Source organism: Diabrotica undecimpunctata, chromosome 3 (genome assembly GCF_040954645.1).
Source record: "Diabrotica undecimpunctata isolate CICGRU chromosome 3, icDiaUnde3, whole genome shotgun sequence".
Classification (NCBI taxonomy): Eukaryota; Metazoa; Arthropoda; class Insecta; order Coleoptera; family Chrysomelidae; genus Diabrotica; species Diabrotica undecimpunctata.
In genome coordinates, this window is record NC_092805.1 from 159,818,756 (window position 1) to 159,839,655 (window position 20,900).

The window sequence follows — 20,900 nt, forward strand, 5'->3', positions numbered from 1 at the left end:
CCTAAAGTTATCCACACTTCCCCGGGTGCTTTGCGTTCACATAATATGTAGATCCCGAAAAAGAATTACAAAATTTGGAAAGGGATATCCTTGCTCACGAGCAGCCGGACCACAATGCGCACTCTTTAGACTACTAGCCTATTTGGCCAAAAAAGTGTTACAGGCCTGAAGCATCCGCCCTATTTACCATATTTAGCCCCCCTTGACATATGATTTTTCCCATAAATTAAATCATGTTTGAAAGCAAGCTGTCACGAATAGTTGGAGGACATAAAATAAAATTTGTGCAGCTAAACAACCTGTCGGAAGATGCATTGTTTCGCGCATTGGTAGGTTTGCATGGAGCATGTAGGGATACAGAATATATCAAAAGATAAAAACGAAAAATTATAAAAACTTGCTAAATAAACATTTTATATCCACATTCCGAAATTTAATTCAGATGGATGCTGTGGTTGCAGCTGCAACATTTTAGAATAGGGAATTACTGATATTTGTTTTACGGTTGTGTACTTTTTTTAGAATACGGTGTATTCCATAACAACTTCTTAATCTAGGGCTTATCTCTTTAAGCACGCATAAGGTGGATTTGACCATCTTCTTCTTCTTTGTCAACCATTTTCCATCCACTCCTGAATGTAGGTCTCTCCCAATTGCTTCCATCTTTCTCTATCTTGCGCCAATCTAATCCACTGTTTGCCTGCCACTGTTCTTATGTCATCTACCCATCTTTTTTGAGGTCTTCCCGTGTTTCTTGTTGTCGTCCTTGAGAATTCTAGAATGGAGACCAAGGACGACAACAAGGACGGATTTGACCATACCTACTTATATTGTAACAGTAATAAACTTTATAATGTTGGTATAATTTGTAAGGATTCTAATGGCCATAAAATATATAATACTGGCCACATACAAACATTATCGGCATTTACTACTAGCTGTTGAATCGAGTTCATTTTATTTTGTTCTATAAAATGTAATATTACTATTTTTAGATTAAAAGCACTTACCTTGGAAGGTAACACACTATACAGCTTAAATAATAATTTACATTAACAATATTAATATTAAAATTAGATTATTCAATTACTAGCGGACCAACTCGACATCGAGTTTTGATGTAAGGTTTGCTGATATTTAAGAGGGGCGGAGTCTAACGATCCATCGTTTCCGTCGCCTGGTGTAAATGTTCCAAAAATCCTAAAAATAAACTGTATCGACGCCAATTTTTTTAAATTGAAAATCGATACAGTAGTTTTTTAGGATTTTCAGGAAGATTTACATTAGGAAACGGAAACAATATGATTGTTAGACTCCGCCCCTCTTAAATAAAAAACGGAAGTAAAACCGGAAGTAACTTTTTTTGCATATTTTAGATTGTAAAATGCCACGTTTAAGAAAAAGAAGTCGGTTTGAGAACTCTAACTAACTAACTAAATTTATATTTAAATATTATTTAAATTTAAAAAAATACAGAAAACAGTATGATGCTCCGCGCTAGTCTACACTACCGCCTACTGTTCCTTTTTTTTTGAGAATACGCCACCATTTTACTTTATAATAAGTTTATTTTTTATTTATTTATTTAAAATAAACCTAATTTAAAGTAAAATTGTGGCTTATTCCCAACAAAATTAATAATATATTTCTAACTAATAAATTAAAAACAAAGTAATGCTTACCTCATTATTTAATTCTTCAAGTATTAAACTCAAAACGTAGTCTAAATCTCTAAATATCAATCACAACACCTCACACACGCTGCACTTGTTGGAAACAGAATACTTTCTAACTAAACATAAAAATAAAAAAATACCAACTCATCAGATAGTGTAAAACAGACCCCATAAATTAAAATCGGAGACAGGCGGATCCCGAATTTTGAGTGGTCATTATCTTTATTCCTTAAGTGGAAACACTTGTTGGTGCATTCCAGCATTCGACAATTGACGCGTTGTTGCATTGTGTATAATATTGAATTCCTATACTTTACTATATTATTCCTATACTTTACTATAATATATTATTTTTCTTTGTCGACTTCCACAAAGCATTTGACACAGTCGAAACAGTTGCTATCTTAAAAGCACTATCAGAATGCAGAATAGATCACAGGTATGCAAATATTATTCGAAATATATACGAAAATGCGACAACAACCGTTAACCTCCATTGCATGACTGAGAAGATAAAAATTGGCAGAGGGATGCGGCTGGGAGATACCTTTCGCCAAACTATTTATAACAGTTATGGAGTACGTATTTAAACGGCTAGATTGGGAATCAAAGGGTATTAGCATCAATGGAAAGATATTCAATCATCTCAGATATGCCGATGATATTGTTCTCATAACAGACAACTTAGGAGAAGCCAGAGTTATGCTACAACAACTACAGCAAGTAACCCAGAAAGTCAGTTTAAAAATAAACTATGGAAAAACAAAAATGATGTCCAATCTCGTCCCCAATGAGCTAATAGAAATCGAAAAGTCGCCCATAGAACTTGTGGAAAAATATGTGTATTTGGGTCACGAAATAAGGTTAACGCGAGATAACCAAACATGCGAGCTACTCAGAAGAATAAGTCTAGGCTGCATTCGGAAAAATGAGAGACGTATTTAAAACAAATATACCGATCCATTTAAAAAGAAAAGCTTTTAACCAGTGCGTTCTACCAGTCCTCACATACGGAGCAGAAACCTTAACCCTCACAAAAACATCAGCCGAAAAATTGAGAAGGACACAACGAAAGATGGAGAGATCAATGCTTGGAATAAGCTTAAGAAATAGAATAGGAAACGAGGAAGTTCGTAGACGAACCGGAGTGGAAGACATTATCGAACATATTACAAGGCAAAAATGGAGATGGGCAGGACATGTTGCAAGAATAAAAGACGACAGTTGGACAAAAAAATTGCTTGAGTGGAGACCACGGGCTGACAAGCGAAGCCGAGGAAGACCCCCAACGCGATGGACCGACGACCTCAAAAGAATCGTGACCAATTGGATAGCAGAGGCGCAGAACAGAAGCAGATGGAAAAGTCTAGAGGAGGCCTATGTTCTACAATGGACAACTCAGGGCTGATTGATGATGATGATGATGATACTTTACTATAGGAAAAATTCATTTTATGGCCGCCATTTTTAAACCGGTTCGAATTTTTTTAATTTTAAACCTTAGGGGGAATCTACTCAACAATCTGTTTAATTATTCGAAAAAAATATTCTTCTATCTATCACCGTTTAGGAGGAGTATTGCGCACAAGAAAAGGGCTTAGCCTTTTAGTATATAAGGTAATCACTTTCAAAACTGTTATTCAAAGTCAAAGCCACATAAAAATCGAACGTAAAGAAAAAAAAACTGTCTATTGCTTAAATATTTTGTACATACTCAAAAATCTTGAAATCTTCATGATGATACTTTTGCTTTTATTAAACGTGCCTTTGTTTGTTTTCTCCTAGGTATAGATTCTACTCTAGTCCATAGAAACGTTGCTTCGAAAAACCATAATATTTGTTATGACGCAAAACTAGTCGGAATTAACGGGGAAAGGATACCCAAACCAAAGAAGATCTTGTGTTATGTATCGCCCAAACAACTTATTATTAAAGAACTTATTTTGAAGTTCATACCAAAGAGACTGTTCACTTTTAGATTATGTCCATCGACTAAGGTAAGATAGTATGTAGTCTAAGAAATTAATTTGATCGGATTTCGTACATAAAGATTTTACCTAAATGCCGCTATAGCTACCGATTCTGTCCCGTTGCCTTTTGTTTGCAAATATTCTAAATAATCTAGGCTACCGTTAAAACCACCCAAGAATTCTGATATTTCAGTCAAATTCAGAAATGGTATTTTACCTAGGCAATTTTTGTATGTACAAAAAAGCCATACCTTTCCAATTTTTTATTTTCCGTTTTGCATCAAGATGTGAATGGCGAGTCTACGTATGTTCAGGCCCCTTCTAGGATAATATTATTTTTATTATCTATTGTTTCTTTCGTATATTTTATTTTTGAATTTTCTTATCTAATTAGGCTCCTAGTATGGAGGCCCCTCGTATCCAAGACCACTTTTATCCTAGATTGGAAGACCCTTTTTGTCTAAATTGGGACGGAGGCCCCCTCTCATCCTAGTATGTAGGCCCTTCGTTTGCAAGTTTGCCCTAGTTAGAGACGATCTTCCAAGTTCATCCTAAGTCATCCTAGTTCACCCCGGGACGGGTGCCCCCTTTTTATCCTAGTACGTTCATCCTAATTCATTCTATACTGAGATAATCATCCTTTTTTATCTCAGTACCAACTGAAGCTTCTAATTCCGTAGTTTGGAATCCGCCTTTTGTTCAAGCATTAGCTGGTGTCAAATCCCACAATCCAGTCTTAATCTGATTAACAGAATATTTAAATTACGAGTATTATAACTACATTCTAATATTCTAAGTAAAGTTAAGTGATGTTGTTTTCACGTTTAGACAGTTTATTTAAGAAGATATTTTTTTATTTTTATTTTTATCATAGAAGACTGAATTTAGTTACGTGATAAAATGTAATATTTAAATCTTTTATTATAAAGAGTGCATATTTCATTATTCATATTATTAAATGTTAATTAATATTTTTGTGCAGTCTCTATTTTAAACATGTTTAAATCGAAATGGAGTAGCTAAACAATACATTTTGTATTCTTTGTACATATTTAACTAAATTTTTCCATTTGATTGCATTTTTTTTTTAATTTTTAACACAGTTAATCCTTTTCAAATCTTCTTCTTAAAGTGCCTATCCGTTCCGGATGTTGGCGATCATCACGGCTATCTTTACTTTATTTATTGCAGCGCGGAACAGTTCAGTGGTAGTCGTGTTATACCACTTTCGTAAATTTTGAAGCCAGGAAATGCGTCTTCTTCCCGGTCCTCTCTTACCATTTACTTTTCCTTGGAGAATCAGCTGGAGAAGAACGTAACTTTCTTGATTTCTCATTACATGTCCTAGATATTCCAACTTTTTAGTTTTGACGGTCATGAGAATTTCACATTCTTTCCCCATTCTACGCAGGACCTCCACATTAGTAACTCTGTCAACCCAGGATATACGTAAGATGCGCCTATAACACCACATTTCGAAAGCTTCGAGCCGATTCATAGATGCAACAGTCAGTGTCCATGCTTCCATTCCGTAGAGCAGAACTGTGAATATGTAGCAGTTCAATAGACGGCATTTTGTTTTTAATGATATGTCTCGACTGTCCTTTTCAAATGATATTTGGTATTTTAAATATATTTTAATATAGTGAATTTTACCATTCTATTTTTTATGATATTTGCATTTTTCTCTTTTTGTTTTATGAATATCCCATCTGTTTTTTTTATTCATATATTTAAAACCATCGGCGCCCTTTTTTGAAAAGTTATTCTCTTCCCTGTTCTTTTTTGTTATCTTGGTCTATCTTTCTTGTTTTTTTCATCTCTATGATCTTGCTCATAATCTACCAAGACTGAGCAACGGCGCATTCGAGTAACGTAGTCTAAACTTCATTCACTATACATATTCCCAATTGTCAACAGAAGCACCTGAAAGCCAAACAGGGTCGTACTGATGTGTATCATATGATTTTTAAAAATATTTATTTTTGAAACTATTAGTGTAAGAATTTCTTGAAATTTAATCATTAAATCACAATTAAACTAAACTCTAAAAAATAACACGACCAGTAAATAACTTAACAATAACTATAACATAAATATAACACAATATATTAACTTAAAAATCAACAAGATACAATTTGAATTTAAACATGCTGGCAAGTTTGGATCTGTAACATGAGAATCTGTCTGGATTAAGGTAATAAATTATATTTAATAGCCTCTTGACGAATGAGACGGCGAATATCAACACGTGCTCATGTTTACAGATGGGAATTTGCTAAACGAATGAACTTTATCAATGTTCCAAGTTTAAAACAGTTTCAATTTCAGTTGTGTTAATTGTTATCTTTTTCCAGTTCAATTTCCATGCAGACACATTGAAGTTTAGCGAATTTTACTCTTCATCGTTTACCGTAGACGACGGTTGTCAACCGAAGATAGAACTAGTTTCGAAAGATAGAAACGTTATAGCAGCTACTTTCGCACAATTTCTCTTGAAGAATATGGGCGGTTCCGAAACGTTTAAAGATAAACAAGACTTTTTTTACCACGAAGTTCGAAAGTTCCATCACAAACACTACCACGAAAAGTTGTCGATGAAGGTCAGCAGAGAAAAACTTTTAGAATCGAGTATGAAGGCAACCAAAAGCTTTTCTGTGGCCGATTGGTGCAAGAATTTTGAGGTTAATTTTCAAGGAGAACAAGGTAAGCTCCGCTTGAAGTATTATACTTAAATAGATCACTTAAAAATAATATATCATTTATCTCATTTTGTATGCTTAACTTGGATTTAATATCATTTTAGGAATTGATTGGGGAGGATTAAGACGGGAATGGTTCGAACTGATCTGCGAGCAGCTATTTGATCCTAAAAATACCTTATTTTCAAGTTTTCACGAAGGGCAGCAATCATTAGTTCATCCCAATCCCGCTAGAGGCCCTCATCTTAAGTTGAAACATTATGAATTCGCTGGAAAAGTAGTTGGAAAGTGTTTGTACGAAAGCGCATTGGGGGGATCGTATAGGCAACTAGTTAGAGCTAGATTCACTAGATCTTTCTTAGCACAAGTTATAGGGCTTCGAGTTCATTATAAGGTAAAAACAGTGTGTGTTAATCACGATTTTATTAATATTTTCTGAATTTAAAATATTTATCACAATATTTATTTTATATTGGGTACCTACCGACTAATACGTATATTATTCTTATATTTTATTCTATTACAATTGAGTTTGAATGCAATAACGGGCTAACCCCAGTATTGAGGTGTAAGAAAAGAGGTTTAAAAAAAAGATAAATATTAGTGATTGCACAATAACCTTGTTTTAGAACATTTCGAATCATTTACTATAACATACTGGATATAAAGAACATTAGAAATTAGATTTATATTTAAATGGGAATAAACCACAATTAAAGGTTAAAATACGTTTATTGACGTTTCAATTTCCACTTCGGAAATCGTTCTCAAAATACAAACATTAGTAAATTAAACAAATTTTGTTTTTTGTTACTTAGTGAAAAAATTCTTCTAATAATTTAATTTTATCTGACTCATCTATATTGACAATTCAGACATACCTTATACATTTTAAAGTAGAAGACTTTAAAATGATATTGCCAATATTGTTGAGTTGCGTTCCTGGGACGACTTTACTTATAAGATAGTTCATTCGATTACATGAAATCAACTTTAACTTGAGAATATCCGTCAGAAAAGATCATAACATGTAATTCGTCTTTAAAAAGACAAATACATGCCATGATGACAGTAAAATTCTCCTGTTAGTGATTCCATAGTAAATTATGAGGGAAAAACCAGGAAAAAAACCTCATAATACTATCCCGACATGGTAAGTATTTGATCGTGCATTTAGTTTACCTTCAATAAACACCAAATTCCGATTTTATATGTTTGTTATTTAAAAAACATAAATGATGTATTCTCTATATGTTACTGACTTACCAATACTGGTATTTTCCTTTTAATAACTTCCTCTTTCAATATGGGTAACCAGATCCTACTACATTCTGCCGAGGAATTCGCGACACAATTGGTCTCATTTAGCATAATTAGAGCCGCTTCTTTGATTTTTCTCTTTTTACCATCCGTTTCTTTTAGGACTATATTTGAATCATTCCATTGAACCCTATATTCATTATCCCATGCGTGTTTACAGATTTGAGATCTATCAAATTCTCTATTTTTAATATAGGATTGATGTTCACTTATTCTAACATTTAATGGTCTTGATGTTTCACCTAAATAAAACTGATCGCATTCACAAGGTATTTTATAAATGCAATTCTTTGTCCTTTCTTGTTCATTGTTAGGTTTGGTTTTGGACAAGATAGATCTCAACGTGTTTGTTGTTTTGAATGTTGTTGAAATGTTGAATTTATTTCCTATCCTTTTAAGCTTTTCCGATAATCCTTTTATGTATGGTATTGTTATTGTTCTCGTATTATTCCTTGCATATGCTGTAGAATCTCGTTCTAAGTTGTTTTGTTCTATTCGATCGATTGTTGAAAATTCCTTATTTATAAACGATAAAGGATAATCATTTTTTAATAAAACAGATGTTAACAAATGTTTTTCCTCCAAGAACGAATTTTCGTTAGAACAAGTAATTTTGGCTCTATCGTATAAGGATTTAATAATTCCCTTTTTAATATTAATATTGTGATTTGATTTGAAATTTAAATATCTGTTGGTGTGTGTTGGTTTTCTATACACCTGAGTTTCGTATCCAGTATCGTTCTTAGAGATTAAAACATCCAGAAAAGGTAATGTGTTATTATATTCCTTTTCCATGGTAAATGTTATTGTCTCTTCTTTATCGTTTATATCATTTAGGAATGTGTCCAACAACTCTGATCCATGAGGCCATATTGAGAATACATCATCTACATACCTCCACCATACTGAGGGTTTTAAATTTTGTTTAGAAACAATATTTGTTTCAAAATCTTCCATAAATATATCGGCTAATAATGGAGATAAACTAGAGCCCATTGCTAGGCCAAAACTTTGTTTATAGAATTCATTATTTAGTTGAAAGTATGTATTATCAGTACATAATGTTATTAACTCCATTATAGCTGATATATTTAGTCTTGTTCTAGTTGCCAATGTATCATCACTTTCTAATTTTGTCTTGACTATATTTAAAGTCTTATCTAATGGCACATTCGTAAATAAACTATTTATATCAAAACTTACTAAAGTATTATTTGGATTAAATTCAATTCAATTTATTTAAAAAATGTTGTGTATTTTTTGTAAATGTGTCATTTTTATTCGCAATTGGTTTTAAAATATTTAATAAAAATTTTGATAGTTCACTACAAGGAGAATTCATGGTACTACAAATGGGTCTAAGTGGTATATTCGTTTTATGAATTTTCGGTACTCCATAAAAATGAGGGGTCTTACTGTAATGAGGTGTAATTAATCTTCTCTGATAACTGGGTAAACAATCTTTAAACTTGAATAAAGTTCTATATATTTTGTTTTCCAAAGGCTTTGTTGGATCCTTTGTTAATTTTGTATAAGGTCCGTTTATTATTAGATCTTATTATATTATATTATATTCTGACGGATATTCTCAAGTTAAAGTTGATTTCATGTAATCGAATGAACTATCTTATAAGTAAAGTCGTCCCAGGAACGCAACTCAACAATATTGGCAATATCATTTTAAAGTTTTCTACTTTAAAATGTATAAGGTATGTCTGAATTGTCAATATAGATGAGTCAGATAAAATTAAATTATTAGAAGAATTTTTTCACTAAGTAACAAAAAACAAAATTTGTTTAATTTACTAATGTTTGTATTTTGAGAACGATTTCCGAAGTGGAAATTGAAACGTCAATAAACGTATTTTAACCGTTAATTGTGGCTTATTCCCATTTAAATATAAATTAATTTAAAATGCCACAAGAAAATAGCTTCAGAACAATATTAGAAATTAGAATATTCAATCTCTTTAGTCGTCAAATGGACCAATTACTTCCCCTAGGGCTGCTTGAATTGAAGATCTCGAATCTCGTATCTGTAAGGCGTTAACTAGCACAGTGCCATCTGTAAATATTCATTACTTTCTACATATTCATTATTCAGTGTACTAAAGTCATCTCAGTTCAGTTAAAGTTTCATCTCATTCTTTTTTCACCTAACTACCAGTGATGAAACTTGATGACAAACTTGGTGACTTGTTCTACGATATCCAGCAATAACTCACGAATATCTGACTCAGTGTAAGTAATTATGTCTTCAATCCGTATTATGCTTGGTGTACTAGTAAAGTTTTACTTTTAGATAAAAAAACTAACTTCTGGTAGTGGCGGTTCCCGTCCTGAAAGATTGACAAGTGACGACACAAAAACGTCATAGATGACGTGTTATTGTCTTTAAAGGAAATAATGTATACTTTAATTTTTAGTATTTTGAGCAAGATGATCCAGACCTGTACCTGTCTAAAATTAAGTATCTCCTAGAAAATAACATGGACGATCTAGAAACAGAGTTGTATTTCGTAGAAGAGCAGTACGATACCAACGGGCAGCTATTTAGGGTAGTAGAGTTGGTTCCGAACGGTTCAAAAATTAGAGTTTCCAATAGTACAAAACTGCAATATCTAGATGCCCTTGCACAATATAGATTAGCTACCAGCATAAAGGATGAAATGGAGGCGTTTCTGCGAGGTTTGAACGAGTTGATCCCTGATAACTTACTCAGTATTTTTGATGAGAACGAGTTAGAAGTAAGTACTGTTTGATTTTTTTTATAAATTTGATTATGATTCCGGAATATCGATAGTATTATCGCTTTTGTAGTTCCATTTACATTTCTAAAAGGCACAAACACCCTGCTATTTTTGTATAAAAGTTTGTTCATGTGTTGTTAATATATTATTATCTATGTTAGCCACTTGTTCATTTGTAAAGTAGATTTTGACTGAGACCAGTGGCATTTAAGTTTGTCGATATCAAGAAGATTGGAAAGTGTCGTGTCAGCCAATAGCACTGCAATAAAATATTAATTATTGATACCAGATACCATTATTAAAAGTAATATATTTTTGTTCCGAATATTCCTTCTTCTCTTTGTAACACCACTGGCCAAAGTCAGTCAAAAATGAATTTTTTGTAAAAACAAAACATTTAAACCTTGGGAAATATGGATAAAAAGATCTTTGATATCCAAATATATCGAAACATGTCACATGTCATAGAGGGGTTAGAGTACTAACTTTTAGACAAAAACGGCAGGGGGTGCCTTCTAGATATGTAATACACCGCCATCTACAATAGTAGTTACTTTATACATAATTTGTTTAACCTTATTAACTCACAGCTTATTTCTATACCTCACATATTTCGCACAACTGAGTAGAAATAATATAATTAACATAATCCCCGTGATTGAAAATATTTGTTGCTATGGGCGTTTCAGCTTCTTCTCTGCGGGACGGGACAATACAGTATCGCAGACTTCAAAGCCCACCACGTCGTTAATGGTAATTCAACGGAGTTCAGAAGAATAGTTGGCTGGTTTTGGGCAGCAGTGGGCAATTTTACACAAGAAGAGATGGCACGATTGTTACAATTTACCACTGGATGTTCTCAGTTGCCTCCAGGAGGATTCAGGGATCTTACACCTCGGTTTCAGATCACGGCTGCCCCTACTTTTGGAAATCTTCCAACGGCACATACTTGGTATGTAATTCTATTATGTCTTGAGTAGTTAGTAATATGCATACACATTGGTCACAAATCCAATTCCTACAAATTAAATTACTCCATTTAAAAACGCTTTTTAGTTAAGTTGTAGCTATTTTTAATTGTAGCATCATCATATTAGTAGCGTTGTGGTTGTTCCTTTTCCCCAATTTAAGACAAGAATCAAAACTTCTATGGTGGTTGATTGTAAAAAACGCCGATTAATTAATCTTTGCCGAAGCAACGTATAGTTCGATGTTGAAGTAATATTGTAGACCGCGAGTTGGAGTATTTTTATTTTATTTGATCACAATTGATTTTTTACAAACAAGGCGAGATATGGTTCTGTTAACTGAGAACCCCGATATGATTATCTCAAAGACGAGATAATTACGTTGAGATAGTGAGGAGTCAAATAATAAGACCATAAATCAGGCAGGTATATAAAGGGATCAGTTAAATTTGGTTTTTTTGTGTTTGTTTGTTTTTTTTGACGTGACAACGTCTTAAATTAGGTTGTGGCTCGGAGTCACTCATGAAAAAGTGTAACGCCCGCTCACGTCTGTTACGATGAGTCACCGAACGAGAGAGAGGCCCGCCGGACCGGCGAAGGCCTTGCGTCTCTCTCCCACTCAAACATGATCGGTCCGCTGCGCGCGCAGCACTAGAGAATTAGGCGCGTTGAATCGGTGCGTGCTTGTGTCTCTGTCTTTCTCGAACGTTCTTGGCGTTGGAAAACCGAGAAAGCGTCATAATACAAGTTCACACGTGTGGTTAAAGTATCGTCCTTGTTCCTATTGTGCAATTTAATAATATTCATATCAATAAATATTCTACCGAGAAAAAGACGTTGTCACGTAAAATCTTCGCCCGTAAAACCGACTTTACAGGCAACCGATTTTTTTTTAGTTTGACCTAGATTAATATTGCGTCGGGATGACGCCCCAGATATTATGTAAATAATATTTTTTAGAATATATATGGAAGGGTATGATATTCAAAAATTAAAAAGACATTTAACGAAAACTCCACCTTTTTGTGGTAAAATAAATATACTACATCTGGATTATGTTTGTCGATAAAGAAATATATACAGAACCGTATTAAAAAAGAAATATGTTTTGTCTATAAAGAAATATAACTGTATCAAAAATAACCTAACCTTAAATGTATATCTGTATACTCACCTATAGGCCCATGCATTGTTTTGAAAAATTATCACTAATTGCTCTTTTAGTGTATACGTTTTTTTTTAAATTCTGTATTACATTCACAATTTTTTATATAGATACGCTAAATTCGCAAATTAAATAATTCGCTAAAAACGCACTTTGTGAAAAAATCAACTCGATACTGCCCGAAATTTGTAATTAAATATCAGAGCCTTTTTATGCACGTCTATCACGTTAGTCTACCAGAGACAGAGACACACCACCATTCATAATGATTTTTTTCTCAAATTTATTTTATAACACAAGTAAATTATAATAACAAATGCTGATATTTAACTGAGCTCTTTATATATTTGTCTTGTCTGGCCTCACAGCTCGGAGTGATCTTGTGCTTCCATTTACCATCGTTGTACCCGACTTCTAAACAAATCTGTTTGGACATCATGCTTATATCTTTTCCTGGGTCGGCCTACTGATCTTTTACGATCTGGTCTCTCAAAAATTATTGTTTTTAATACTCTGTTCTCCTTATCTGGTCTTGCCCATGTTACCCGGTTAGCTATTATATGTTAAGTTATGTTTTCACTAACATAGAGAGTCGCCAATTCAGCGTTAAGGCGTCTTCTCCAATCTCCTGTTATTTCGAAAAATATCGTTCTGAGAACCTTCCTTGTAATACCAGCAGCTTATTTATTTCTCGTTGATTGAAGGTCCACGTTTCACTGCCATAATAAACAACTGGGCGAATAATTGAATACAGTATTAATTTAGATTATCTTTTTAACAGCACAGACCTCAATAATGATGAAATATAGTGTGATATATTATTCTCAGCAGTTATTCTTGCTGAGATCTCTTTTTTCACTTGGTTGTCACTATGATTACTGCCCAAGATACGTAAACTCCTTTGGCATTTCGAAGTTGTGATCATTAAGAGTTATGTTCAAATTCTAGGCCTTTCATTTTTTAAACCTTGATTGGCAAAACCCTCTGTCAGCTCCGACGATATTTTACTTTGAACAAAATACTTACTAAACAAAATTAAACAGCAATGGTGTAAGGGATCTCCTCGTCTGACTCCTAATGATCCTTTTTTATCATTTCTTCGTTTATACCATAATTTCTTGGTACTTTGTGATATTTAGGAGAGGTTATCGCAATTGTTACTTCTTGAAGTGTTGGTGTTGAATTTTCCATATCTGCAATATGGAATGTAATATCTTCTTCCTCCGCCTCACTTTAAATATTTAGTAATTTCTGAAAATACTCATTCCATTATTCGACGATTTTTTCTTTTTCTTCTTCTTCCTCTTTATAAGCAATTCTGCTTGTTTATTGGCGGATTAATACCTCTGTGGAAGGTTGTCACTCCATCTTTTGCGCGGTTGTCCGATACTTATTCTGTCGATTGGTGACTTATCTCATGCTATTTTGACGACACGGGTCTCCTCCATTCTGCTTATTTGGTTATTCTATTCTTTTTTGCTATTTTGTGTCCATTCATTTATACACTATAGGTTACATTCTCTTCTAATGCCTTCACTTATTTTCCGATCTCTCAGCGTATTTCCTGTAATTCTTCTCAGTACTCTCATCTCTGCCGTTTCTAGTAGCCTTTGCGTTGTGGCTGTGTCTAGTCTTGTTTCTGAGGCATATGTCATTATTGGTCTTACACTGGCTTTATAAATTCTTGACTTCATCTCAGTGTCAATGTGTCTGTTTCGCCATATAGTGTTATTAATGCATCCTGCCAGTCTATTTGCTTTTTGTACTTAATCTCTAACTTCTTTGTCCAGGTCTCCATAGCTAGACTGTGTAATTCCCAGGTATTTTATTTTCATTACTTGTTTAATACTGATGCCATCAATTTCTATTTTACATCTGGTTGGTTCTTTGCTGACTACTATTGTTTTAGTTTTCTGAGATGAGATTGTCATAGCTGAGATGAGTTATTCATAGCTTTTGTTTCTCAACATTTCCACCTTGGTTCGCTGTCTTTACTTTCTTATAGATTTTCCTTAACTTGTCCATGTCTCTACTTATATCTATCTATTTTCTATATTCGATGTTCTATGTAGCTCTTCTTTTTACGAGTAGTCGTCTACAAAACAAGTGCTCTTGTTTTGTATAGCATTTTTTATAGCATCCTCAGTCGTTTGTGAGTTTTTATTTCCAGCATTTCCTCACATTCTTTGTCAAACTATTTTCGTTTTGGGCAATTCCGATTTTTTCCAATGCTTTTCTCCATTGCTTGTTCTATAACTGTTACCATTTGCAGCCATACTTAGTTTATCTTTATGTCATACTTCTCCTCTACTAGCAATTGCAATATGTTGCTTGTGGCTACTTGATACTCCATTTCTTTATTTGATGTTTGGAAGGCTTTTATGTCTCAGCGCTCTCTTTGTTTTTGCTGCTCTGGCTTCTATACTGCAATTGGTGTTCTCAACGTAGTTTTAATCTGAAAGTGATCACTATCGCTCATATCTCGCGTCAGTTCCTCTCATATCTCGCGAATTAATAATGCTACTAGATTGTCTTGCATCTGGTGTGACGTTGTAAAATGTTCTTTCTTTTAAATTGGGTGGGTTTAATAACCATGTTATTAGATATGACAAATTGTGTCAGCTGTTCTCCATTATCATATATTGTGTCGTGTAGGCTATGTTTTTCCGCCACCTCTCTTAAATCGACTTCCGTTGCCTAGTTTAGCATTGCAATCCCTTATCACTATTTTTATACTTATTATGTTTTGGAGCCGCTTTATACTGTTTGTGCTTATACCACTTTATACTACTTATAAATTTAGTTACATGTACATTGATGCTACGTTAGTCATACCGAAATAACTTAAACTAATGATAGAATAAATTACACTTTGTTTTCCTGTTTTAGTTTCAATCAACTCTGCCTACCTGATTACGACTCTTACGAACATTTCGAAAAATCTCTTCTACTAGCAATAAGTGAAGGTACCGAAGGGTTTGGAATGGTTTGACTACAACTGTGATTTATTTACGCTTTTTATAGTATTTATTTAATATTAGTGTCACAAAAGTAGAAGTTTTAACACACGTACAGTTTATAAATTGAAAATTAGCGGTTTAGTGTGTTTATATAAGAATTATTTGGATTAAAACGAAATAAATATGACAAAATACAATTAAATACCTGTTCTGTACAATATGCCCAAAATAATTATTTATTTATTTTGTTTATGCCAATTATGTCAATTCTAGAATAGTTTTACTCGTTGGAAAATGATTCTTATTTTGATCTCTTATCTGATCTCTTGAACAAATAAAATGAATGAAATTTAAAGAATATATGAAAAGTGGAGTAATTTAAAAGTTACATCACTTTTGTTTAGTAAATTAAGATGAAAAATTGTGATTAAAATTTTGAACGAGCAATTAGAAACAGGCAAAACCAGAGTCTCATGATATTTTTTACATTAATCCAAGAATTCTTATATAATTTGCACCTTATATACCACAAAGTGGAGTATCTCCGTAGACTTGTAAAATCACTAAAATCAAAAATACTCCTAGAGTCTAGTTCTCAAACTTTTATTTAGTTTTATATTATACGAACAAGTATTATTTGCTCCTCATTACTTAAATGTAAATTAATTAACAATTACGTTACGATAGCACAAATGCATTTGTAAACTTGCATTTAATGGTTACGGGTATAAAAAAGAACGTATATATGCACTATTTTCTAAGTGAATACTTCTATTGTAATTGGGATATTTGTAGAATTACTAAAATAATAAAAATATCCAAAAGGATTACAATGTTCAAAACTTTTTCGGTCCTATCAGACCATCATCAGTAAAACCAGAAAGTAAGTAATCCCAATTTAATCTAATGATCAAAGGAGGTAAAATTTTGACTTTTCATCTAAAAAACATGTGGTATGATTACTTATTTGAGCATTTACAAAAAAACTGCTTATAAAACGGTTTAAAAACATTCAATTTTTCAAGAATTTTTATCTACGTTCTTGTTTATTTTCTCACTGTGGATTTACTATTGAGTGGCTCTATATTTCTTTTGATGATTTCTTATCAGCTCCTTCTGAACCTCGTTTCGCGTAGGATCTTAGGTGATGCCATACCATGGTTCTGGACCTACAAAAGTTTCTCTCGAGCCTTGTTTTGTCAACAAATCTGCTTGGCTATCTATATAAATGTTGATTCTCTTTGCGTTGGGGTCTCCATTCAGGATTTCATCAATGCAGGCCACCAAAGCAAAAACTTTAGCCTGAAACACGGTTGTAGAAGTTTGGGTTGAGTTTACCGAAAGTACAAGCTGAATATAGTCGCAAATGTCAACCATGAAATAAAATATTTTGGTTTGGCAATGTTGGGATGTTTTATAATTCATGTTGTATGCTTCAAATATAAAGAAAGAAAGCTTTTAAAAAGTACATTTTGATTATACTATTTTATGAATATAAATTAGAAATTACAAATTTTTAATTTATATGAAACAATAACGGGTAAATATTTGTCTCTTTCGAAATTAATTGCAAATATCTGTTGCAATCTGGTAACTGCTGATTTGACGATTGCCAAATCTATCAAAGGGTAATTGCCAAAAAAATTCTTATAGTTAATTGAAATTAATCTCAAAAGAAACAAATATTGACTCATTTTTGTTTTATATAAATCAAAAATTGCAGAATTCATAACATAATATAAACAAAATGTACTTTTCTAAAGCTTTATCTTTTTATATTTGAAGTATACAGCATTTACATTATAAAAACATGCCAACACTGTTAAACCGAAATTTTTTGTTCCATGTTTGACAATTGCCACTATACTTTCGGTAAACTCGACCAAGATTTGTTTTAATTACATGTGTGCCCACAGACTTCTGATCCAGTACCATGGATAGTTTTAGATCCATCAGTGAACCTTATTAAGGTCCCATTAATGTTTGTGACTTTTGGTTCTCTAGATATTGTTGTGATATTCTTAGTGAAAATTAGTTCTGATGTCATCATATCGGAATTCATCTTAAAGATTGATTCCTCAAGTATAGTCCCAGTGGTATTTGTACGAATATTCACTACATAATTCGCCCTTCAAGTATTTTTTACCTGAAACCTGTGATAAAATCTAAAAATGCTTTCCATGTATTATTCAAGGCTCCTGTCATATTTACAAGCGCTTATCTTTGTAAGCTGGTGAGAGAGATCACACAAGATTGCACAACCGTTCACTGATGTGTATAACCATCGGTTTCAACTCCCAGGTTTTACCTAAAACTCGTCTGCAGTTCCAGAAGAGTCGCGCAGCCCTGTTGGTTATGTTGTTGATATGAGAGCTCCAATTGAGTTTGGATTCCAGGATTACCCCTAGATACTTGACCTCATTGGTTCTTTCTAGTTCCTTCCCAAATAATTTCAGCTCACCCAGTCCATTAAGCTTCCTCTTAATAGTAAAGGCTACTAGTTAAGTTTTAGAATAGTTCACAGAGAGTTTCTCTTTCAGATATCAAATATATGTAATATGTCAACCACTATATTCCATAATCTTGGCGATACGCCCTCTTGAGGCTTATGGCACCTTCTTACATATCCGTGGATATTATCCTGCTCTGGAGCATATGAATAATCCACCTGTATGATGTGTTGTTAATTTCCTTCCGTAATCAGTACGCCGTATATTGATTCGATATAGGTTTTATCAAATGCACCTTCGATGACTAAAAATGCAGCAAGGGCGACTTCTTTCTGATGTAAACTCCTTTCGAGTTCCAACACCAGATTGTGCAGGGCGGCTTCACCTGACTCCCTTCTTGATACGCCCATTGCCGCTGATGCATTGGGTTTTTATTAAGATTGTTTTTCTTGATGTATTCGTTCAAAATTTTTTTCATAGTTTTCAACTTGAATGAAGTCAGATTTATTGCCCTGTATGTCGCTTACTATATGGGTTTTAGTATCTACCTGTGTCATATCCGAAATAGTGTACCTCTGATGCCGATGTAAAATATGTTCTCTGGCGTGCCTCATTTGAAAGATTTAATTAAAAGGTAAATGTTTATTTCTGCGAGTTGTGACGGTGTATACAGATATATAGTTTTCGTTATACTCATCAGATAAGGGGAAACATGTACATGTATGTTCTTTTTTATTTTACGTTTACATTCCAGCTACAACAGATTGCATTTCTTTTATAGTTATATTTTTTTTCCTACGAATGTGCTATCGTACATACAAGTCCTTATTAGACTTGATTATTTATTATAATCTTTATATTTTAACTAAGGTTAAACACATTAGTTAGGATTTAAGCCTAGTGCTAACTGAAGTGAACAACCTAATAAAAATTAAAATTAGAAAATGCCTTCTGTAATATTATTGGATTCTGTAATATTTAGTACAACATATTGCGCGAATTTATAAAAAGTCTATAAATAATTAAAAAATTTTAACTAAACAAAGCTTTAAAAAATATTTTAAAGATTTTTAATATTTATCTTTAACTTATTGAATCGTAATATGATTTTTTAGTGATTAATTACTTCAACTGTTTAATTTTTGAATGTAAAACGAAGAACAAAAATCTTTGCAAACATAATTTTTGATAGAGGAGATAAAAGAAGAAGTGAATTATAAAAATATATATTATTGAGTTAAGTAATAACGCTTTATAAAACTTTCATACATTTTAAAATAATTACATAAAGGATCATCACATCATTTTATATTTTCTAGTGTAAACCTTATTTATTATAAATGGGCAAAAATAATTATCTGCGGACATATAATATCAATATAACATTAAAGTTTCAAATTGTATTGTATTGAATTTATATATGATTTTTATTTTGTATTTTGTATATGGCAACAACGTACAATTTCAAATTAGATGACGTTACACGTCATCCAATTTGATTTTGTAATGTTGGTACAACATTACCGTATTGTCGAAAAAGTAGAAAATATATAGAATTATGAATTAGGTAATTAAAATCTAAGGTCATTATTATTAGTATTTCATCTGTTCAGAGATATATGAAAAAAAAAAGAATCATAGTGAAAAATTTGTAATATTAAATTTAAATACATATATAGAGAAGTAATAACGCAAAAAGTTATAATAATAATAATGAGGTAAAACTTTCCTAAATTGATATTTCTAAACATCACTTATTGTTACGTGTTGTTACTTACCTCTCTAACAGCAAAATATGACTAACTTCTATGATCGAGGCCAAGAAAGTCAACTGTCAAATTGGTTTGACATCTAAGCGCCAATTTATAAGCATTTACAACTTTATTTCAGAATGTTTTTGAAAACAATTTCCTGATTTGAAATCGAAACGTCAAATGTAAAATGTAATTTCTCATTACAATCAATTGTGGTGTAATCCCATATAAAATAATATTTAACTGGAGATGAAATAATTTCGTTTTAAAGTTAATTGCAAAATATCCAAATTTATCCAAAATAATAGAGAATGAAGGGAATTAAAAAATGATATAGTGTAACATTAATATTATAAATTCTTTATTAAGAATTCATCAGCTCTGATTTGCCTTTACATTTTATTTTTTACGAAACACAATATATAATAAAACTAACAATTTCTAACTTTTATTGATACTCCATAAATTAAAGATGAATTGACTTAGTATTTTTTCACTGATATTTAATGTACACACGCACATTTAGTAATCTATAGTTGTCTATTCTGTAGTCGTAACATCACCGCCTGTTTATTATAAATAAAGTTTTTAAATGATTGTCAAATCATTTGACACTGTCCATCTGTGGTTCGTAAAGTATTATATTCAAAGGAGAATAAAAATTGTTTTTGATATTATGTTGTTTCTGTTAAAAAGCCATGAGTGATATATTATTGCTCGAAAGTAAGATCACATAACTACTTAAGCAACTAAATACTTCAGATCAATAATGTCACTTTTTGCTTGTAATACATACAACATTTTTTCTACAATTACTTAATAAATTTATACTATTTTTAAACCAACTTTGTTTACAACTATTTATAATAAATGTAATTTATTGATTTGAAAATTATTTCTAATTTGAAAGTGCTTTAAAAAATTTGATTGTTGTGATTAGCATATTGGTTTATCATTGCATCTCATCATGGCATTTCATAAAATGTTCTGTGTTGTTGCAATGTTTTCTTTGATATTATCATCTACATCGGTAACTGTGCAACTCGTTCATTCCCGTATAGCCTTCATTGTGTCACCTTCATTATTTACCAGTAAAGTGGCCGGTGATCGGCAAAAGCATTGTCGTGTATCTAAATGACAGTCTGATATATTCAAACGTTTAATAATTTCACTCGGTATTTTAGC

The 20,900-nt window shown here is 32.3% G+C and overlaps 1 protein-coding gene across 5 annotated transcripts in view; it reads left to right on the forward strand.

Moving 5' to 3' along the window:
• The window catches only part of LOC140437678 (apoptosis-resistant E3 ubiquitin protein ligase 1), a 159,823-nt gene extending 139,434 nt beyond the window's left edge, over positions 1–20,389 (forward strand). For all 5 annotated transcript variants that reach the window (XM_072527325.1, XM_072527326.1, XM_072527327.1 and 2 more), the window contains 6 exons: positions 3,462–3,673; positions 6,004–6,352; positions 6,453–6,742; positions 10,095–10,415; positions 11,108–11,370; positions 15,441–20,389. In XM_072527325.1, coding sequence (XP_072383426.1) covers positions 3,462–3,673; positions 6,004–6,352; positions 6,453–6,742; positions 10,095–10,415; positions 11,108–11,370; positions 15,441–15,543 — 1,538 coding nt within the window. In that variant the 3' untranslated portion in view covers positions 15,544–20,389. The remainder of the gene's footprint in view (positions 1–3,461; positions 3,674–6,003; positions 6,353–6,452; positions 6,743–10,094; positions 10,416–11,107; positions 11,371–15,440) is intronic.
• The last annotated feature ends 511 nt before the right edge of the window (positions 20,390–20,900 follow it).